This window comes from Ranitomeya imitator, chromosome 4 (assembly GCF_032444005.1).
Source record: "Ranitomeya imitator isolate aRanImi1 chromosome 4, aRanImi1.pri, whole genome shotgun sequence".
Lineage (NCBI taxonomy): Eukaryota > Metazoa > Chordata > Amphibia > Anura > Dendrobatidae > Ranitomeya > Ranitomeya imitator.
Window position 1 is genome coordinate 569,867,301 of NC_091285.1, and position 24,270 is coordinate 569,891,570.

General features: G+C 41.8%; 1 protein-coding gene across 5 annotated transcripts in view; it reads left to right on the top strand.

Annotated features, from left to right (window-relative positions):
* The window catches only part of CERS3 (ceramide synthase 3), a 226,499-nt gene that overhangs the window by 194,144 nt on the left and 8,085 nt on the right, over positions 1 to 24,270 (top strand). For all 5 annotated transcript variants that reach the window (XM_069766311.1, XM_069766310.1, XM_069766314.1 and 2 more), the window contains 6 exons: positions 4,813 to 4,931; positions 20,655 to 20,712; positions 21,667 to 21,717; positions 23,391 to 23,483; positions 23,832 to 23,960; positions 24,049 to 24,155. In XM_069766311.1, the coding sequence (XP_069622412.1) occupies positions 4,813 to 4,931; positions 20,655 to 20,712; positions 21,667 to 21,717; positions 23,391 to 23,483; positions 23,832 to 23,960; positions 24,049 to 24,155 (557 nt within the window). The remainder of the gene's footprint in view (positions 1 to 4,812; positions 4,932 to 20,654; positions 20,713 to 21,666; positions 21,718 to 23,390; positions 23,484 to 23,831; positions 23,961 to 24,048; positions 24,156 to 24,270) is intronic.

Genomic DNA, 24,270 nt, shown 5'->3' on the forward strand with positions numbered 1-24,270 from the left:
CCTTATGGCATCTAATTATTTTTTTTTCATGCACAAAATAGACTGGAATGGGTGAGTCTCATCCTATTTACAGAGGAAGTTCACGGTCCGTGTAAATAATCGCTCATCTGCCCTGCCGCATTGAATAACATTGGTCTGAGTGCGGTCGCGTTTTTTTCCACGGACCGCACCCGGACCGAAAATACTGTCCTGTGAACGAGCCATGCATACACACAGAAGAGGATCAGGATTACTCTGACATTTGCCTGTGCAAATCATTCATGTTGCATATTGTACAGACATGCAAAACATTTTTGGTTTCCTGAAATATTAAGCGTTGTCCTCATGGTTGCTGCAGGACATTTACAGAATTGACGGCCACATACAAATGGAGCAACTGGATATTAATAGTGGATATACCCAAAAAGTCAGATGTCAGGTTTATCTGTATGTTGCATACATTTCTTTATTCTTTTAGATTGATGTCAGGGCGTTGCAATCCTTCATAATAATGCATGATGTTAGATCCTCCACTGATAATGGTCCTAAAATCACTCGGGGTTTTCTAGCAGGACATTTCTAAATGGTTTCTTCGGACAGGTAACCCCTAAGCTGGACTGCACAGTTGTCTTCCCGGACTCCCCACAATCTATGCTTGGATTGTGTGAGCAGGAGCTCTTACCGCCTGGGGCATAGGAGATAATCCGCTGTCAGACACACCACGTGCCGGCGTATTGTGCTTCTCCAGGTGATGCGTGTCAGGGATATTCCCTACTTGAAAAATACTTCTAATGTTAAATACCTTTAATATAGATTTTTATCATATTTGCACACAGTCTGATGTTAAAAAAAAAAAAATAAATCTCTATGCCTCCATACAAAATCAGAGGCACGCAGAGGAACAGTAAGGGTCCATACACTTCTGTGGGTTCCCTATTACAGCTCTGTATAACTGGAATCCTTAAAGGGGTTTTCCACTTTTAGAAAAGTGTTCTCCAAATAAGATGCCTAAAATAACAAACAGATCAGGCATTTGCTCTCCCCAGGCTCAGCGCTGGCCTCCCATTGCCGCTCTCGGGTCTCTGTGTTTTAATTGCAGTTGTGACATTACATTGACACCTATCGCTGCTGTAGCCAATCACTGAGGTTAAAACCTAAGACAGAAACAAAATGAACATTAACCCTACTGTAAGACAATAAAAAGCCATAGTGCATACAAATAGCAATAGGGTCCTTAGTAAAGTTTGCATACACTGCAGCAGGGATTCTGGCCCACTCCTCCACCCAGATCTTCTCCAGATATTTCAGCTTTCAAGGCTGGGCAACATTTCCCTCCAAAGACTTTCTATTGGGTTCTTGCATGTAGAAAAGCCGCGGAGACACCATCACATGTTTCTCAACGCAAGCAATAAATAGCCAGGTCTTTCACCAGGAAGGAACAACCACGGGAAGGGCAGCATCCAAAAAGGAAAACCACCTATGCAAAACATGGTATCCATCCACAGACAGCTGTTTCGGGGTATTTGCCCCTCATCAGTGTGGAGGTCATTCATCCTTATGTTTATAGTCCTTTTACTAGGCACTACTCCTAATAGCCAGTTTCCTACTCCACACTGATGAGGGGCAAATACCCCGAAACAGCTGTCTGTGGATAGATACCATGTTTTGGCATAGGTGGTTTTCCTTTTTGGATGCTGCCCTTCCCGTGGTTGTTCCTTCCCGGTGAAAGACCTGGCTATTTATTGCTTAGGTTGAGAAACATGTGATGGTGTCTCCGCGACTTTTCTACATGCATTTGCATATTTCTCATAAGGGATGGATCACTGCGTTGAAAAACACGTGATGGTGTCTCCGCGGTGTTGGATGTTTTGATCTCCCCGAGGTCATTCATCCTTATGTTTATATTTCTATTGGGTTCTGACCTGGAGACTGGCTATGCCACTCTAGGACCTTAAAATGCTTATGGAGCCACTCCTGAGTTGCCCAGCCACATTCCATCTTCAATGCTCTAACTAAGGCTACGTTCACATTTGCGTTGTTGGGCGCAGCGTCGTCGACGCATACCGACGCATGCGTCATGCGCCCCTATCTTTAACATGGGGGAGCATGGACATGCGCCGGTATGCGTTGTATTGCGTTTTACGACGCATGCGTCATATTGACGCACAGACAGGGCGCAGAACACGTTTCTTGTAGCGTTTTCCCTGCGCCGAAATTCCTGCTCTGTACGATCTTATGACAACACATGCATCGCAAAACGCTGCGTTGTTGGTTGCGTCGCCGACGCTGCGCCCAACAACGCAAATGTGAACGTTACCTAAGGGAGGGAGGAAGTTGGCCAAAATCTCACAATACATGGTTGAGAGATTGGAGTGTGAGTGTGCGGTCAGGTGTCTTTTATACAGCTAACGAGTTCAAACAGGTGTAATTAACACAGGTAATGAGTGCAGAGTAGGAGGCTTCTTACAGAAAAATTAACAGGTCTGTGAGAGCCAGAATGCTTGCTGGTTGGTTGGCGGTCAAATACTTATTTAATTGAAGTCAGTGGGTCCGTGAAAAAAATTGGGCTGCACTCTGATTACATCCGAGTGCGAGATTTTCACGAACTGTACTTGACTTTCTCTGAAGTATTTTGTGTTCTGCTGTAATTGGGGATTCATGACTTTTTAATGCAGTCTCTGTGATAATTCCCTCCATTTGCCCTGAGAACAGAAGTGTAATATAAGAGGCTGATGAAGGGTCTATGATTCGTCCTCCTGCGCTCCTGCACATGTCAGTGCCTAGTCTGATGTTCCCATGTATGCTGCAGTCACTTCCCTGTAATATAACCTTGTGATACTGCTGTACTCTGAGACTGATCTCATCTGGTGCTGAAAACACACCTTTTTTGCCAAGGTCAGCATCAGTGTTTGACATCAAACAATGAACAATAGGAGCGGTCTTCTGTAAACATCCCAGGGTCAGCTATTTTAGTGGTGCAAGGCTTTAGGGGCCCCATAAACCATAGATAGCTGTCTGTTCTGCTAGCAGCTCTCTCTCTCAATCCCTCCATACACCTGAGAGTTCCTGTGTTCTGAAGCTAGAAGACCTCTCTGGTGGCTTATCTTACGGAGAACAAAAGGATCAGATGTCCGAAATCAGACATGACATGGCTGATTCTTTCCCTCAACTTTCTGACCAAAAAGAGTCAGGAGGCCTCCATACACATTAGACTGCCAGCCGATCCCACCGATATTGCCCAGTTCAGCCATTCAATGGAGGCCTTCAGATCTGTATGGGGATATTAACTATATTTGGCCATTGCTGCTTGATGGTGTTTATGGATTTTATGAAGTATATTAAATATTTTCAATAGTAATATATATTGAAAAATAACAGCTAATATCTAATTATTTGCTGTCTGTAAATATTCAACATATTTTGGCAGGTATATATCATTTCATCCAGAACATTATTATCGATGACCTATATTTTAGGGTAGTCATCAATTTCAGATTGTTGGGGATCCAACTCCATGAATCTGTAACAATCAGTTGATACCATCACAAGTTATGGAGCGGTGTCATTTCCGATGCACCATGGCATCTACAATCGGCTGATCGGTGACGGCGTGGCAGTCCATCCCCACTGATCTAATAAGGAAGACCTAAAAATAGAACATTTTAATGTTCTGAAACACCCTTTTAAAGGGAAACTGACATCACCTACTAACCTAACCCCGTACTCCTGCAGGCAATCATGTGATAATTAAAGTGGTGTTTGTAGCTAAGCTATACATTCTGTGGTTTTGCTAAAGTTATAAATTAAAAACTTGCCTAGTATAAACCTGAATCATCGGGGCGGTATGGGATAGTAGCTGAGTCTCTGAAACATCTATTTAAAAAAATCACCAATTCCCGTTGATTGTTCTCTCCTGTCTGGTAATGTCAACGCATGACGAGGTGTTCTGAACCCAGATCCTGCAAGTGCGTGTGCTGGTTTTCAAAGATGTCTGCGCTAACGTCGCCAGACTGGAGTCATCAATCTACCGGAATGGGCATTTTTTCAATAAATGAGACTTGGCCAGGATACTATGCCGCCTCGATGATTCAGGCTAAAATACAGCAAGTTTTTAATTTATAAAACCACAGAACGTATAGCTTATATACAAACCACATAGTAATTATCAAGTGATTGCCTGCAGGGGCAACAGGGCTAGGTTAATTAATGGGCGATTTTCTGGTGTCAGATTCCCTTTAAGTCTATCTTCACATCTACGTCCAACTACAGTCTTATACCAATGAATGGGGCCTTTGAGATGCCATTTAAGTGTTGCAGAAAATATGTCGATCTTACGCTCGGCATTACAAAGGGTTAAATCGATTTCCACTTCCTCATCAAAATCCATAAAGATAACAGGAGCCTATTATGGTGCATGAGGACAGCGCTGTCTGGCCACACAAAACAATGGCCTATGGTTATAAAGTAGGTCATGCAGATAAGATATACAGAGCTACCTCCAGTTACAATATTAATCCGTTCTGGGACAACTTTAGTAACTTGGAAATATTGAAACTTCAGACCATGACTGCAACGAAAACTAGAAATTGGTTCTAAAGCCTCAAAAGTGATATTGAGACTCTGATAACTGCTGAAGGTTAGAGGATCACTTTGTGGAGGACAAGAGCTTCTCCATTGTTTTGTACAGTGTGCACAATGTGCAAACATTATTTCCATGATGACTTGGTCATCACCTTACCTGGTGTGTGTTGACCGCATACTGGGGTTAGTGAAATGCCGTATATAGGATTATTAACAGGTAAAGGTAATGATTTTCAATTTTTGCTCATGCAGGCGGACATCTATGGCCTGGCTAAGAAATCCAACCGAACAGCAGTACAAATCGAAAGATGGTTTAGGAAGAGAAGGAATCAGGACCGGCCTGCTGTGATGAAGAAGTTCCAGGAATCCTGGTGAGAAAAGGTTCCTGGGGTTTGGAATACTTCGCCTATGTGCAGTATCTGCTAACTTCTTCTGGAACTTTAGAACCAGAACTTGCCATAAAGTGCCCATACACAAGAGATAACTTTCGGCCATCAGCTATTTCTACTGACTTCCCCATACATCTGAGTGTTCGGCTTGGCCTTGATGGGGAGAGTGGAGTAGGCCACTTGTCAAATAAGTTTCCTAGAGAACAAAGAGATCAAATGAGAGAATCGGCAGGCCCCCATTCACTTTAGATGGTCCGCTGATACCACCAATATTGTCGGGTTTAGATAAATGTTATCTAATGTGTAGGTGGGGCCTATAAATACGAGATTAGGAATATCATTCAACTCAATGGTCACAGAAGTCTGGGGACCTTGGTTGTGACACCAGCCTGTAGGAGCTATGCTAGTCTATGTGGCTAAACCAAGGGCGTTGGTTATTGTATTTTTTTTTATTCATAGAAGTTTGTATGTGTATTAATACAAAGCTGATATAGGTATGTTCTGTAGAAAACTTGACTTATTTTGCTTTGCGTCTCATGTTCTGTTCATGAGTTACAGCCAACATGAGCACACAACGTCTTTTTCAGGCTGGCGAACCTTTCCAGAGGAAGATGTTTTAGTATGATGTAGTGGGGGTTTTATTTCTTTTGTTTCCTGAAGCGTGTTTTTGTATTTTTTCTTTATTTTTTTATGGGGAGGTGGGGCATTTCAGGAGTCCTTTTTTTTTTTAAGCATTTTTCCATAGTTTTTGGGGCATCTTTTGTATTGGTGCTTTACGAATGTTGAGATATTTTATACATATAATATAAATATTTAACTCCATTCAACTCCATTCAACATTGGAGAAACTGCTAGAGGTTTTTGTAAAACACTGGAAAAATGCTCAAAAAGCCACCTTGGCGTCATCTGGATGTCTATTGAGCTTTCCAATTTACCGTGTTCAGAATGGCAAATTCGTGAAGAACGGCCCACTCAGTTTTTAACCACTTTGTATCTTTTCTTACCTTAAGCGGTTTAAAGACGCTTAAAAGCCTGAACATATGAGCAGTGAGTTATTAGATTACAGTGCATATGTTGGGCTAGTTGCAGACCAGCATATTTTTTTGTCATCCGGGAAAATCCAATCAACTATGCTAATTTACACTCTGATTAGACTCTGATCACACTCTGATCAGATTGTACGAATAAACAAAAAAAAAAAACACCCCTGTTTGGGAGAGAAGAACAGACAAAACAAGGCGCCCTAAAGGTACCGTCACACTCAGCAACTTTGCAAAGAGAACGACAACAATCCGTGACGTTGCAGCGTCCTGGATAGCGATCTCGTTGTGTGATATCGCTGGTCGGAGCTAGAAGTCCAGAACTTTATTTGGTCGTCAGGTCGGCGTGTATCGTCATGTATGACATCAAAAGCAACGACGCCAGCAACGAGCATAGGGCCCCTAGATGTGTGTCGGATCGGTACACTCCGGCTGTTTTACATGGAGCTAACAACCAGTGAGAACGATAAGTGAGTCGCCGTTACGTCACTGGATCGCTCCTGCATCGTTCTGGAGCTGCTGTGTTTGACGTCTCTACAGCGACCTAAACAGCGACGCTCCAGCGATCTAGTTTAGGTCGGCTCGTTGTCTATATCGCTGCAGCGTCGCTGAGTGTGACGGTGCCTTAAGTGCGTAAACACAGTATAGTCTTTGATGGGTGCACAAATTCATGCACTCACCTGGTAGAAGACTGATATGACTTTAGATCGTGTATCCTCACAAAATCCCTCTGGGATACTTTCCAATGGACAGGGCTTGCAGCTTGCGTCGGGTGGATCCAAGTTAAAGAGCCAACCACAGGCTCACATAGGACAAGTAAATCAAAACGAACACATCCAGCCCATGAACGGCAGCGCTTCCCAGGACTCACATCCAAAGATGATATTTTGAATTTTTTCTTTTTTTATTAATAAATAGGATAATCTGCTCAGATTGTGATCTGATTATCTCAGATAAGGAGATGACGGAGAAAAAAAAATATCCATCTTCTCCATTTTCTTAGTATGTGGACATCTGACTGCACTCTGGTGTTATCCGAATGTGGTCTGATGTTTTCTGTGGACCCATTGACTTGTATGGCCAAGTGCAGTCCGAATAGCAGATCAAACTCGGGAACTCAGTGTTTTGTTTTTTTTTGTCCTCAGGCTGACTCTGTCCAAAGAAAAAATTGGACATGTGCACGGCCCCATAGAATAACATTGGGTGGAGTCAAGTATTATGTCGGATCTCCACTCTGACCAATAATACGGTTGTCCACTTGAGCCCTTAATGTGGACATGAAGGGGCTTCTGTCACAGGGATCAGCGATCCCACCAGTCTCACATATCTCACCAGCTTTTAAGTAGTGCATAATGTCTGTGGACAGATCCAAAAATATAATTTGTGCCAGAGAAAATTAATCTGTTTTTTATTTTGCTCATGCTTAAGCTGATTGTTCTGGAATAGATTGGGTCACTGTTAACATCAGAGCATATATTATTTGTCTTCATGTGACTGGATGACATTGCGGCAAGCTATCCACTCGCCTGAGCAGTTCATCCCACAGACACTAAGTATGAGCGCCACACCCTGCTGGCACGTCTGGTGCCCGCCTCTCATTCTGCAATGCTAACCACAAGTCACAAATGTAACTGCAAATAACTCGGCCTAGAAAGGAAACGCTTCATTGTCAGGATCTCCAAAAGGGGCTTCACGTAGGCAGAGGAATACAGTAAAGGATTAACATGGGGTGGCGCACACATCACTCACTGGAAATAAACATGGAAGCTGGCAGAGCAGCGACATTCTGGAATTGGGGACGTTGTTTCCCAGAGTTGGATTTAGGATCCGGACAAGGACAGCAGCGAGTGAATGCTGTACAATATAGGAAACACGAACTTCTCGCGCCCTTTTGGTGTGGTCGGAGGGCTTGGCGCTATATGACAAGTTTGGCTGTGACACAGATTGCTATATGTCGCTGCTTCATCGGAGCCCAATGCAAGTGAATAGGGTCGCATTGCAAACCCTAGAGTACCATGACAAGTTTTGCGTCTTGCTTGTTGTGGTACTCTAGTGGTCGCAATGTGACCCCATTCATGTGTGATGTAGCAGTAGCCCCGGACTCAGGCTTGCATGTGCGTATAGACGTTCTACAGGAAGGAGTTTTGGTTACAGTTTTGAAATATAAATGTAGCAATGCTTCTAATGCAAACAATTAAAGAAGTTTTCCATGTATAATAATAATTTTATGCCAATCTGCTTTCTCCAGGTGAAAGTATTAAAAGGGAACCTGTCACCAGGTTTGGCAGATACGAGTTATGGCTACCCCCTTTCAGGGCTTATCTACAGCATTCTATAATGCTATATGTAAGCAAAAAAAAGCCAAGAAGCCAGCGCTGCCTATGGTCAGCACGCAATACATAAAGTGCACATGCACATATTGATTTCTAACTGTACTCTAAACTGAGACATTTAGCAAACAATTGATCAATTCTTTGAGCTACCCCACCACATCACGGCATTCTCATAATGGGGCAGTCCTACTCTACGTTTTTATGTACGCTGTGCCATTACCGCATCCTAAATGTATTAAAAGCAAGACTATATTAAATGCAAACGTACCTGAAGCATTTCTGAAACACTCCCATGGCGCCAAAAGGGCAAGCGCAGATAAAAGCTGACCAGGTCCAGACAAGATATCCGGACATTTCAGATCTAACCTCCATGCTGCCAAACCAGGGAATAGGATGAAGGGTGAGACAGGCCAAGAAACACAGGTGCATAATCAAGTAGAGCCTATGGGGGAGGGGAGGGCTGCTGCAAGTGTGTGCAACAGCCTAGATTAATCACGATAAAGACAGATAAAGTGGCATGCATAATAACCAAGCGCGCATGGCAAAAGTGGGGGTCAGCCACAAACCAATCTAAAAAAAAGCTAAGAAGCCAGCACTGTCTATGGTTAGCACGCAATACATAAAGTGCATATGCACATATTGGCGCCATGGGAGTGTTTCAGAAATGCTTCAGGTACGTTTGCATTTAATATAGTCTTGCTTTTAATACATTTAGGAGGCCATAATGGCACAACGAATATTACGTAGAGTAGGACTGCCCCATCTGAGAGTGACGTGGCGGGATGGCTCAAAGGATTGATCAATTGTTTGCTAAATGTCTCTGTTTAAAGTACAGTTAGAAATTAATATGCGCATATGCACTTTATGTATTGCGTGCTGACCACAGGCAGCGCTGGCTTCTTGGCTTTTTTATTTGCTATATATAAGCCACCGAGCCAACCTGAAAGAGAAGAAAAATAACTTTTATTATACTCACCTGCGGGGCAGTCCGGTCCGATGAGTGTCGCTCCTCTTGGTCCGGTGCCTCCCATCTTCTTGTGATGCCGTCATCCTGCTTGCTTCATGTGGAGGATGCGTCCCTGCGTCATCCACACAAGCTCCCCGGAATCGCGCTCCTGCACAGGCGTACTTATTTGCCCTGTTGAGGGCAGAGCAAAGTACTGCAGTGCGCAGGTGCCGGGAAACGTCAGAGAGGCCCAGCGCCTGCGCAGTGCAGGACTTTGGTTTGCCCTCAACGGGGGCAGATAAGTACGCCTGTGCAGGAGCACGATTCCGGGGAGCTTGTGTGGATGACGCAGGGACGCATCCTCCACATGAAGCAAGCAGGAGGACAGGGATCGTAAGAAGATGGGAGACGCCGGACCAAGAACAGCGATGCCCCTTGGACTGCACCGCCCCCCCAGGTGAGTATAATAAAAGTTATTTTTCTTCTCTTGCAGTTCGGGTTGGCGCTTATATACAGCATTATAGAATGCTGTATATCAGCCCTGAAAGGTGGTGGCCGTAACTCGTATCGGCCAAAGCTGGTGACAGGTTCCCTTTAAATGGGGCTATTACTCACCATTCCCTGCTCCAGTACACTTGAATGTTGCAGCCAGTTACTGAGCTCAGATGTGACGTTGAGGTAGTCAACCCTAGACCAGTGATTGGCTGCAGCGGTCAAATGCGCTGTAGTCACAATGGCGCATCTAAAAAAAGAATGGGGACAGCTGTGGTATGTGAGTAACTTTAATGTGAATGTGAGTAATTTATTGAATTCACCAAGAGGAAACATATCGGGATAAATAATTATATATGAAAACCCCATTTTAAGGTGGTAAAGAAGACCTATCATTGCTGCATAGTTACTTTAAAAGGGTTGTCCCATAAACAGTATTTATCACCTATAAACAGGGGTCTGGCTACAAAGACCCTTCCCGATATTGACAATGAACAGTCCAAAGTCCCCTATGGGAATGGAGTGGTAGTGAGTCTGTGCGACTACTCCTCTATAGGCAGCGAATAAAGCAGTGATCACATAGTCTCACTACTGCTCCATATTCACCTCTGATCTCGTGATCAGTGGGGGTCTCTGCATTCAGACCACTAGAGATCTCACATTTATCATCTATCCACATGTAGTTTATGAATCAATCCCCTCGAATTTTTAGGGTTCATTTCCACGAGAACCAGATATTAGAAATTACAACCCCTTTAAAGGGGCTGGCACTAATGAAGCATATGTCCTATTAGAAGGTTGGTAAGAAGTGAAACCGTGGCACATGCTCTGGTGGTCCCAGCTTGTCCATTACATGGTCCTTAGGATGTAATATGGGCCCCCACTAATGGAGAGAGACTTTCCCGCTGGAGTCCTTGGCTAGCATGGAATACCAGACATGTGCCGCTGGCTGCAGATTCTACCATTTTACAGCTATGTCAACTAATGTTTGAATTTTAGAACAAGGTTGTCCAATTGTACATTGCCCAATATCCTCAGCATGCACATATATAGCTGTCACATTAATATATTTGACATTTACTATAATAAAGAATACAATATTGTTCCATCCACCTTAGAAAAGTTACGGTATTCCCGTTATTTTTACATTACACCAAGTATATTTTGTGTAGAATGCTCTGTAATCTTCTGGGCTGACTTTGTGTGTAATTAGACTTCTTCCACTATGTATAATTAATGGGTAGGGGTCCATGTAATTACAAGCCTGCCCATGATGGTGATTGCTCCAGTCTCAATAAATGCTGTGCTCTTGCCTGTACGAGCTCTTAGGCGAGATACCCAGTGATTCTGTGCCCATCGGAGGGGCTATGCTGAGCTGGAAAGCTTTCCATTACACCGGCCAGCATTAAAGGCCTCCGCTTTAATGTATTGTAATTAGAGGCAGCGGCGGTCTCTGGGGGCTGTAATTACCCAGCACCAGGGGAGCAGTCAGCCTTCACTTCTCAATGGGCTGCTGCTACTGCCAAGAGCCGCTCTAATCTCATTACAAGCACAATGGTCTCACAGGGGTTAAGTTCCCGCCTGGTAACGTTCCCCTGTGAAATATTAAATGAGGGAATTAGAATATAGAGTGAGCGAGGATGGAAGTTGATGTAGGCATTATGGCCCGATTGTGTGGCTGATCCTAGAGGCTACACGCTCCTTGTGTACGCTGTAATATGTGCTGGCGTACACTCCTCGCACGTGCCCAGTGTCTGGAAAATGTACTTTTTTTCTTTTTAACCTTATACTGGTTTATAATGCTGCTTTATTTTCATGAAACACTTTTTTCCTTGAGATGTGTATTCTATTATGTACACTAAAGCTTTTACTCTTCAAGTGTAATAGTCAAGTATGAGTAAAGCGGAAGTAGTCAGTTTAGTAATCATACAGTTGGGTTTTTTTTTTACCATTGCTGATATTTGATTTTTTTTATATTTAGGATCCTCTATTAAAAATATCCTATCAATTTTAGAAAATCTAATTAATATGTGGCAGCGAATATGGCTGTCACCTTTTAAAAAATGGCTGGTAGGCATAACTGGAAGACAAAATGTCCCTTGGATGGTTTGTGCTCAATAGAAAAACTGTACTATACTGACTGATTAATACATGCCATGCAAATGCCCATATAGTAGCCCAAGCCATGATAATGAGGCCTGACCCCATCTATTGAAGCAGATATGAGCTGTCGGGCGGACCACTCAACATGTTTCATCATGGTTCATCTGTAGCATATAGCAGAGCTTTTCTCTGGACTCCGTTTTGAATGTCCGCAGCACATCTGTTTATGCCCAACAAAGTCTTAGTGCCAAGTAAAGACACTGTGGTTCTCTGCAGCAGGGGTGCACAACACTTAGGATCCAGTTGCCACATTGCCATTCCAAAGCAATCCAAAGGAGCAACAGAATCCTAATTTCCCTCCTCTGCATACTGCCCCCACGATACCTTGCTTACACATTAACATCCCTTGTATACAGTAAACGACCCTATAATATGCGGCTCCATAAGGTGCTTAACTTGCCCTCTTTGGCAGCAGGGTGACAGCGCCAACAAGGTGACGGCGGCAGCATAGTGATTGTGGCAGAAAGTGGTGGATTCAGCAGGCTGACAGCCCCAGTAGGGTGACTGTGGCAGCAAGGAGCCCGCCTCCGCTGGGTGACTACCTGTGACCGGTTATGGAATGATACATGTGTACATGATCAGAACCACTGTCAGTACATCAATCAAACATCCGAACAACCATCTGTACATGACAGCTGCACCAAGCTTAATACAGCGATCAATTACAATATTTCGTCAGCCGCCTATATACTTGTATCGCATAACACTGCAAATGCCAGTGTGTATATAAAGAAGCACTCCTACAAAAAATTGTTTTTATTAAATGTGTTTATATGTGCATGTAGTGTATTGATATACTCACCTTCGGTCGCTCTCTCCAGTTTCCAGCACTGTTCCTTTCTGCTTCTCGGTGACGTCACTGCAATTGTGACTAGCCGGCTCACTGTATGACCTATGCATGAGCCGAAGGCTTCTTTTACAGTGCAAGTCTAAAGAGCCTCATTCTGACACTCCATAGGCTTACATTGTAAATGCCACCTCCGTGCTACACTGCCCCGTCATGTGCACACAGCAACACGACATCTGCCAACTTTTAATTGTTTGGCTCCATGATGGTTCCCTGCAGTATCAATGCAATCTTTACAGCACGGCGATGACTGTAGCAGTGTGATGAGGTTAGCAGCCTGCTGGTCTTGTCACACCACTGCATGTCGGGGCAGGGGAATAACGTGTGCTCCCTCACCCTGTATCGGCATTGCAGTTTTGTTCAGATGTACTTGCGCCTCAGTGATGTGCATACATCTGAATGCAGGGAGAAGGTATCACCTGCGGCATGCAAGAAATCATCTAGCGGTCGCATGTTGTGCCAGAATAGACTGACTCACAGGGGGTGAAATATGTATTGAACAAGTTGCCAAATTTCTAAGTAAATATATTTCTACAGGTGCTATTGACATGAAATTCTCACAGATGTTGGTAATAACTCATTCATTCCACACAGGCAAAGAAATCAAACCATAAATATCCATAAATTGTTCTGTGTAATAATGAGAAATTACACAGGGAAACAGTATTGAACATATGAATAAAGAGAGCGTCAAAAAGCCATGAAAAGTCATGACACCATCTGAAATCAGTAATTAGAAAGCAATCCTACCAATTAGTGAAAAATGATAGCAAGCTGATTCAGCTGATGGCGCCTCATTACCAAGGTGCCACACCAGAAACCTCTTATGATGGGTAAAGTCAGTGAGCTGTCACAAGACCTTTGCAACCTTATTGTTGCAAAACATACTGATGACATAGGTTACAGAAGAATTTAACTACTGAAGGTTCCAGTGAGCACTGTTGGGGCCATAATCCAGAAGTGGTAAAAATATAATTTGACCGAAAAATGGCCATGACCAGGTGCTCCATGCAAGATTTTAGATAGAAGTGAAAAGAATTATCAGAAGAATTGTCCAAGAACCAAGGACCACCTGTAGAGACATACTAAAGATGTGGAACTGGCAGGTACAATGGTTTAAAAAATAAAACTAGAAGTAAACCATTCAACCTCCATGACCTGTATGCACTCTGACCATGCAAGATTCCATTACTGAAAAAAAAACATGTTCAAGCGCTTTTAAGGTTTAAATTGTGAATGGACACATGATTGTTAAAACACAGATTTTTATTAATACATAAGGATAAAACCCATATACTTGTAAGAACAGTAAGAAGACATATATGAGGGGACAAAGAATCCTACACAGTTGAATCACAGGGAAACATATAGGAAGTGGATATAATAAACAACCAAATGACATTTACCCTCAATGGTGCAACAAAATGACCAATAATACAATAGGAAGGTTCATATATCCATGTATATAACACTAAATAGTAAATCCAAGTGGGTTAAAGCATAAATAATCATATACTGACATCATAACAGTAGATAGTGTAGGGAAAATGAGTTACCAAGTACCCAGGTACTCCAACGTACTTTTCGCCAGATGGCTTTCTCAAGGAGTACTTACTATTTAGTGTTATATACAGTGATATATGGACCTTACTATTTTATTTATATTGTTAATTTTGTTTCACCATTGAGTGTAAATGCCATTTGTGTATTATATCCACTTCCTATATGTTTCCCTGTGATTTCCCTGTGTAGGATTCTATGTCCCCTCTTATGTCTTTTTACTGTTCTTACAAGTATATGGGTTTTATCCTTTTGTATTAATAAAAATGTGTTTTCATTGAACACTCCTGTGTCTCTTCACATTTATTAGTAGGATTTATTTGTAATAATGAATACTCGCATATACTGTATAATGTGTATTGATTAATGACTGTCACTTTTGGTGATATTTAGCTTTTAATAATAATAATAATAATAATGCATTTTATTTCTATAGCACCAACATATTCCGCAGCACTTTATATTTTAGAGGGGACTTATACAGACAATAGACATTAAACGAACCAAACGAGAGCTCACAGTAGATGTGGTGGGAAGGTGATAAAAGAATATAAAATAATTTTCCGCGTGATATAGGTTACTAGTGAGCCAGACCAACGTGAAAGAAATGGACAGTCGGAGAATACAATATTAAAAACCGAAAGAGAACCACAGAACCAACCATAAGTCCAGTATGAATTAATTTGTATTCATATAAAATTTCTAATAAAAACAGCAGTATTTAGGGGGAAAAAAACAGTGCAAATATAGCTCATAGGTCACAGTGCCTTAATCTACAAGGTATAAAAATATTGCATACATAAGAAAAAACAGGGACGTATATCCAGGAGGCAAGTATTGTAAATATAGTTAAATAAACCACAAAAATGTGAAAAATGTTAAGGGATCACACTCAGTTATGTGAGTGAACAGCAAGATATCAAACCATTGTGTCTCACTGATAAACAATCAAATGTAAAAAAAAAAAAAAACTATAAAAAGGGGAGTATCAACCTCAAAAAATAACCGAACCGCAACAAAAGTATATACTATGTGAGATGACAGTGTCTGTCCAAATCGTGAAACCGCCATCAATCAAAATATAATAAACATTTAGGTGTGTTACATGTTCACAAAGTGACGGGGAATATAACTATAGTGAAGGACAAAAAGTGATAATAGTGAAGGAGGAAGGATTGGATATCCGTATAAATGTTCACTCACAATAGGTCTATAGATCTCGGGCTCCTGGATGGTGTCCTCCCCAACGTGCGTTTCAGCTCTTTTGCCTTCTTTTTGCTCACCCCCTGACCAAAAGAGCCGAAACGCGCGTTTGGGAGGACGCCATCCAGGAGCCCGGGATCCAGAGACCTATTGTGAGTGAACATTTATACTGATATCCAATCCTTCCTCCTTCACTATTATCACTTTTTGTCCTTCACTATAGTTATATTCCCCGTCACTTTGTGAACATGTAACACACCTAAATGTTTATTATATTTTGATTGATGGTGGTTTCACGATTTGGACAGACTGGTCATCTCACATAGTATATACTTTTGTTGCTGTTTGGTTATTTTTTGAGGTTGACACTCACCTTTTTATAGTTTTTTTTTTTTTTTTTTTTACATTTGATTGTTTAAGTGAGACACAATGGTTTGATATCTTGCTGTTCACTCACATAACTGAGTGTGATCCCTTAAAATGTTTCATATTTTTGTGGTTTATTTAACTATATTTACAATACTTGCCTCCTGGATAGACGTCCCTGTTTTTTCTTATGTATACAATATTTTTATACCATATAGATTAAGGCACTGTGACCTATAAGCTATATTTGCACTGTTTTTTTCCCCCTAAATACTGTTGTTTTTATTAGAAATTTTATATGAATAAAAATTATTTCATACTGGACTTATGGTTGGTTCTCTTTCGGTAGACCACAGACATTACAGCATAACCATAAACACATAGATCAACAAATACTAAGAGGAATGAAGGCACTGCTCGCAAGCTTACAATCTTTCAGGAAAAAGGGAGACACGAAAGGTGGATGGTAACAATTAAAGTTTGCTCAACAACATAGACAAGCCTGGGAAATACTTGGAGAATATAGTCTAGTCAGATGTGGCCAAAAGGCACTGCATATCACCTCAAAAACACCATACCAACAAAGAAGTTTGAAGTTGGAACATCATGGTGTGGGGCTGTTTTTCAGCATGCAGAAATGGCAAACTTCAGGTAATTAAAGGATGGATGAATGGTCAAATGTACCAATTTGATACAGGAAAGATATATATCTTGGTACCATGATAGCCAGTAGATTGAATTTTTTTTTAGAATTGAGAGTCCTCAGTGGTTGATACCATCTTTTCAGTTAGCCATTAAAAGGTAACAAGTTGCAAGCTTTCGAGACTACACAGGCCTCTTCATCAGGCATAGACTAAAAGAAATTCTGGAGAATCACATATTTATGCATAACACATGCACAACACAAAACATATCCATGGTTTTTTTCTTGTGATGTGTTGTGCATAAATATGTGATTCTCCAGAATTTGTTTTAGTTTATGCCTGATAGAGACCAGAGTAGTCTCGAAAGTTTGCAATTTGTTACCATCTTTTCAGTTAGCCATTAAAAGGTATCAACCACTGAGGACTCTCAATTCTAAATATTTTTCAAATGTACCAAGACATTTTTCGATAAAAATCTCCTACCATCAACCTGGATGATAAAGATGAAATGAGGGTGGACATTTCAGCAAGACAATGATCGCAAACACACAGCCAAAGAAACTCTCAATTGGTTTCAGAGAAAGAAAATAAAGCTGCTAGAATGGCCCAGCCGATCACCTGACCTGAATACAATAGAAAATTTATGGGAGGAATTAAAGCTCAGAGTTCATAGAAGGAGCGCCCAGAACCTTGAGTGTTTGTGTGGAAAAGTGGGCCAAAATCACACCTGAGCAATGCATGCAACTAGTTTCTCCATACAGGAAATGACTTGAAGGTGTCAACAACCAAGTCTTCTGTAGAAAGTATTAAATACTTTTAATACATTTAACATCTTCCCCATTATCCTGAAGAATGTAAGTCCGCAAGGACAGGGTCCTCTCCCCTCTGTACCAGTCTGTCACTGTAAATTTGTTTACTGTTAACGATATCTATAACCCTGTATGTAACCCCTTTTCACATATACAGCACTATGGAATTAATGGTGCTATATAAATAAATAATAATAAAATTTCAGTAAGTGTGTTCAATACTTTTGTCCTGTCTCGTCATTACACATAACTTAATTTATGGACATCTATGGTTTGATTTCTTTTTCCTGTGTGGATTGGATGGGTTGTTGCTGACATCTGGTGAGAATTTCATGTCAATAGCACCTTTAGAAATATACACTACTCAAAAAAATAAAGTGAATACTTACACAACACAATGTAACTCCAAGTTAATCACGTTTCTGTGAAATCAACTTGTCCAGTTATGAAGCAACACCAATTGTGAATCAATTTCTCCTGCTGTTGTGCAAATTAATCAGACAATAGTTAGAAATTATAGGCAATTAGCAAGGCAACCCCTATAAAAGAGTAGTTCTGCAGGTGCTGACCACAGACCATTTCTCTGTTCTGACATTTTAGCATTTTGTCATTTCTCTCACCCACAGGGCAGAGACAGACTGCTGTATTTCTCATACGAGAATCGCATCGAACTGCATGGACTGGCCTGGCACCTCTCCTGACCTCAGCAAGACAGCTTGATGGATTACTATGCAGCTGTCAAGCTTGGGTCAGGAGAGCCGACAGCCAGTAGGAGGTTTATGATGCGATTCTCGCACGAGAAATACGGCAGTCTGTCTGCCCTTAGAGGTACAGTAGCATGAGGGGTGTCTACAATCCACAAAAGTTGCTTAGGTAGTGCAGCTCATCCAGGATGGCACATCAATGCAAGCTGTGGCAAGAAGTGTAGCTGTATCTGTCAGCACAGTGTCCAGAGCATGGAGCAGATACCAGGAGACAGGCCAGTACACCAGGAAACGTGGAGGGGGGACAACCCAGCAGCAGGACCACTCTCTCTTTCTTTGTGCAAGGAGGAGCAGTGCCAGAGCCCTGCAAAATGACTCCAGCAGGCCACTAACATCCATATGTCTGCTCAAACTGTCAGAATCAGACTCCATGAAAGTTGTATGAGGGCCACCGTCCACAAGTGGGTGTTGGGCTTACAGCCCAACACTGTGCAGGGCGATTAGCATTTGCCAGAAAACATAAAGATTGGTGGCAGATTCGACATTGGTGCCCTGTGTTCTTCATAGATCAGAGCAGGTTCACACTGAGCACATGTGACAGACATTACACAGCCTCACTGTATGACCTAAAATATAATAAATAGGTGTTCTCGTTGGGAACGGGTTAAGGAAGAAGTCACATGGGGCAGATTTGTTGTAGAAATTTCTGCAACTGTCAACTAAATGGTGCTTTCAGAATTCCAAAAATCCCATTCATATGAAAATGAATAGAACTCCAGAGATTTCTGCAGTAGGTATCGAAAGTATTCAGATCCCTTTACATTTTTCACTTTGTTTCATTGCAGCCATTTGGTAAATTCAAAAAAAGTTCATTTTTTTCACATTATTGTACACTCTGCACCCCATCTTAACTGAAAAAAACTAATGTATACATTTTCGCAAATTTAATAAAAAGGAAAAACTGAAATATCACATGGCCATAAGTATTCAGATCCTTTGCTCAGACACTTATTTTTGTCACATGCTGTACATTTCCTTGTGATCCTCCTTGAGATGGTTCTACTCCTTCATTTGAGTCCAGCTGTGTTTAAACTGATAGGACTTGATTTGGAAAGGCACAGACCTGTCTATATAAGACCTCACAGCTCACAGTGCATGTCAGACCAAATGAGAATCATGAGGTCAAAGGAACTGGCCAAGGAGCTCAGAGACAGAATTGTGGCAAGGCTCAGATCTGGCCAAGGTTACAACAGAATTTCAAGGCTCCTAAGAGCACAGTGGCCTTCATAATCCTTAAATGGAAGAAGTTTGGGACCACCAGAAGTGTTTCTAGACCTGGCCGTCCAGCCAAACTGAGCAATCATGGGAGAAGAGCCTTGATAAGAGAGGTAAAGAAGAACCACAAGATCACTGTGGCTGAGCTCCAGAGATCGAGTAGGGAGAGGGGAGAAAGTTCCACAAAGTCAACTATCACTGCAGCCCTCCACCAGTCGGGCCTTTATGGCAGAGTGGCCCAACGGAAGCCTCCCCTCAGTGCAAGACATATGAAAGCCCGCATAGAGTTTGCTAAAAAAACACATGAATGACTCACAGACTATGAGAAATAAGATTCCATGGTCTGATGAGACGAAGATAGACCTTTTTGGTGATATTTCTAAGTGGTATGTGTAGAGAAAACCAGGCATTGCTCATCACCTGTCCAAAACAATTCCAACAGTGAAACGTGGTGGCAACATCATGCTATGGGGATGTTTTTCAGCTGCAGGGACAGGATGACTGGTTGCCATTCAAGGAAACATGAATGCGGCCAAGCACAGAGAGATATCCTGGATGAAAACCTCTTCCAGAGTGCTTTGGACCTCAGATTTGGGTGAAGGTTCACCTTCCAACAAGGCAATGACCCTAAGCACACATCTAAAATAACAAAGGAGTGGCTTCAGAATAACTCTTTGGCCATTCTTGACTGGCCCAGCCAGAGCCCTGACCTAAACCCAATTGAGCATCTCTGGAAAGACCTGAAAATGGCTGTCCACCAACATTCACCATCCAACCTGACGGAGCTGGATAGGATCTGCAAGGAAGAATGGCAGAGGAAGAACTTGTTGCATCATTCCCAAGAAGACTCATGTTTGTACTAGCTCAAAAGGGTGCTTCTACTCAATACTAAGGAAAGTGTCTGAATACTTATGACCATGTGATATTTCAGTTTTTCTTTTTTAATAAATTTGCAAAAATTACTACATTTCTGTTTTTTCAGTCAATATGGGGTGCAGAGTGAACAGTAATGAGAAAAAAATGAACTTTTTTGAATTTACCAAATGGCTGCAATGAAACAAAGAGTGAAAAATTTAAAGGGGTATGAATACTTTCCGTACCTTTTGTATGCAGCATGTGAATTGAGCAAGATAGAGGCTGGCAAGTAATAGTGCTTTGTGCAGACAGGTTTGGCTAATAGTTCAGATAGTTGGCATTAACCAGCGCTTTACATTGGTTGTACACTGTATAGCCAGAAGCCTTTTCTATACTGCATGCAGTCATGGAGGGTCGGCAGGCAGCACTGGTACCTAACTAACTCCTACACATCTGTTTCCTCTCCAGCTGGAGGTTCACCTTTTACTTGTGCGCCCTGATCGGAGGAATTGCTGTTCTCCATGATGTAAGTTATTATTCATGCTTTGACCTCTGTAGATGCCAATGCATTAAAGTTGAAATAAACCATTGCATCGAGTGTGTTCACGCCTCTATGGATGTGGTCCAACAATCATCCGATCTAGAGTCAGGCAGTGCATCCCGTGCAGTTAACCATTTATTAACCAGTGAGACGTTTCAGCTCAATGCGATTGTTGATACTTTGCCTTTTTTTGAGATGTCTTTTATTCCAGTGTTAGCAGCCTCATTCTTCACTAGAGAGCCCCAAGAGACGCCTGTGTTATCCCCGATCTGTACGACAGGTGATAACTTGCTGATTGCTGGGATCCGCACTGATCAGTAAATCGGGGAATTTATATCCGGAACAGATAACTTCTATCCCCGTTAGAAAATGCCTTGCCAGTATGGACGCCTCTCCGTTCATTCTTTATGGGGCTACTGGAAAAAAGATGAGTACAGCGCTCAGCAGCTCTATGGTGAGTAAAAGGAGCAGCGGTTGGGCATGTGCACTGCCGCTCCACTGTACTGGGATTACAAATACCCCATTCTGCTGATCAGAGTGGGTCCCAGCGGCCACCTATGGACAGGTGATTAAAAAAAAAAAAAAAAGTTATCCGAACTTACACTCACGGTGTGTCACAGGGACTCCAGCTTTTGTTGTACGTATTGTTCTTGCGTTTCGATTGAAGAATTTTCATTGCTAATTGCTCTTACTGGACCTGGTAGTACATTAATGTAACTATTCTTCTCCGTTGAACCTAGTTTTAATAATAATTGAATAACTAGCATTTCCTGAGACCACGTCCGTTCTCGGATGTGCTCCTCCAGCAGTGTGGGACTTTTAATAACTCCGGAGGACTGCAGTAACCACTTTTCCTACCATCAGCCGGGCGTGCTAACTATACCGTTTTATATTGCTATAATGGGTGTTTCACTGTAACAAGATGTTTTTCTTTTGCAGAAACCTTGGTTTCACGACGTGTGGGAAGTATGGGTAGGATACCCAAAGCAGGTACGATAACCAAAATCGACAGAGCCGAATTCTGATAGTAGGAGATTGTTCTGATAGGAATTAAATACTGATTGGTCCAGTGGTCCCTATCCAACTTCCATCTATATACTATTGGTTCCCGACTATTGGTAAACCTGCCAGAAATCATGGAGGATAATTGTTCTGTGACAGTGCAGTTTAATAGCTAGAATACTAATGATGAAAGTTATACAGTATTATAATAGTGAAGTCCAATTCTTAAAAGCTAATTTTCGATCTGCTCCCTCACTTGAAGTGCTTAAAATCCACTATAGATGTACAGTAATCTATTAGCTTTTTTCAGTGAACACCAGTGCCTCTCGCATCACCCAACGAGCTGTGTCTAATGCATGCCATTCACCCAACCATTACCTTCCATTGCGCTGATGAGGGGCAGAAACTCTGACACTGCAGTCTGCAGATGGATCTCAGATGGCTTTCTTCGTCTAGAGCAGTGTTCCCCAACTCCGGTCCTCAAGAGCCACCAACAGGTCATGTTTTCAGGATTTCCTTACTATTGCACAGGTGATGGAATTAATACCTGTGCATGTGATGCAACTATCACCTGTGCAATACTAAGGTAATACTGAAAACATGACCTGTTGGTGGCTCTTGAGGACCGGAGTTGGGGAACACTGATCTAGAGCAAAGTTAATTAGCATCGCTTATATTGGGAATAAGAAGTATTGTTCTGTCTATCATACAGCATTCCTATATCCTTCCTGGCAATGCTGATGGGCTCCACATAATGCACCTCCATTTTTTTTTTTCTGTTGGATCTCATTTAAAAGTAAAAAAAAAACACTAAATACGCTTTTTTTTCCTCTATTTTTTTCGTACGAGATGGAAATTCCCATTAAATTCATATCTCCAAGTTCCTATCCCAATATATAGTAGGTGTAATAATAATTTTATTAGCAAATACCTCCAATTAGAAATTTAGTATAGTTCTTCAGATTCGCTGTGTTGCTTACCCCATGTGCAGGTAGCTTAGGTATTCATAGTTATGACCACTAAGAGCTGTCTGTCACTATATGAGTTATCATAACCATGGATACCTAAGCTTCTGCAATGCTTGCACATGGGGTAGGTGACATAGCAAATCTGAAGAACTATACCACATTTTTAATTGGATATATTTGCTAATATTGATATTACACCTACCCAGGTACAGACTGGGGCTGAAATTCAGCCCTGGCATTTGAAATCACACATGCTCATGTTGTCTTCGTCCCCATGAACCAGATGGGATATGTTATTAATATTACCCTGGATGGAGGAAAGCAAGATTTACTACAAGACCAATATTTCTAATGATACCTGTGGCCTGCTGGGGTAAGTGACGGAGTCAGCAGCATTGTGCTCTATCACAACTCTTAACAGTGTGGGTGTCTTGATAACACCGATTCAGTTAACGTAGCAGACAAGGCAGCCCACAACCAGACCGGCCCTTCTGGCATCTACCAGAATTGCCAGTCGGGCCCTGCACCTACCACATATTGTGATATGATCTTGGAGATGGGAATACTCCTTTAAGCAATGTATGCCTGGATGATATCTTTGTTACATTTATTAACTTACAGATGTGGAAAAATGCAGCAGATCTTACAGCTGTAAATACACAGTAACCATAATCCCCGTTTCTCTTATTTTAGGAAGTTCTGGAGTCCCAATACTGGTACTATGTGATGGAATTGGGCTTCTACTGGTCCCTGCTATTTAGCGTTGCCTCTGATGTTAGGCGGAAGGTAAGAGAACCTTGTATAGCAGCAGCATGAAACTTTTTATTTTTTTATCAGGATTTCCTGATCATCCTTTCTGCTGGTCCTTTCTTTCGGTTGAATACAACCCTACATGTGTTTTTAAGCTACTGAAGACACAGGAAATCAAAACTTTTCTGAGGACTAAAGATGTAAATCCAGCAACGTCCCATGAATTTATAAGGAAACTGGAGGAAATTTGGGGATTTTATCTCTACACTTAATACGAGAGCAAAGCAATAATATCATAAACTTTCCATTTGACAGAAATCATTTTTTTTTTTAAACATTGCATATTCTATTTCTGCTTTCTTGACTATTTGTTTCCTAATGCAGGACTTCATGGTACAGGTTGTTCACCACTTGGCCACCATTTTCCTATTGAACTTTTCATGGGGAGTCAAGTATATCCGAGTGGGAACTCTGACCCTGCTGGTGCACGATGTCTCAGATGTTTTGCTAGAGGTAAAGTGAAGATGTTGTTGGCAGCAGCTTTATATTTTTGTACAAATATCCTGGTTGATTAGAATCTCGCCTTTTGTTCTTTTTGAAGGCCGCTAAAATGTGCAGCTACGCTAAGTGGAGCAAGACTTGCAACATTCTCTTTGCCGTATTCGCAGTTGTTTTTGTCATCAGTCGGCTCATTGTCTTCCCTTTCTGGTAAGTTCCCATCATTGAATGTACTAAGTCATCTGATCGACGTAAAAATTTAGAAAGTTTATAAGATAGGCTTGGCTGGAATCTAGGAGCTTATCACATTATTGGATGAAGGTTG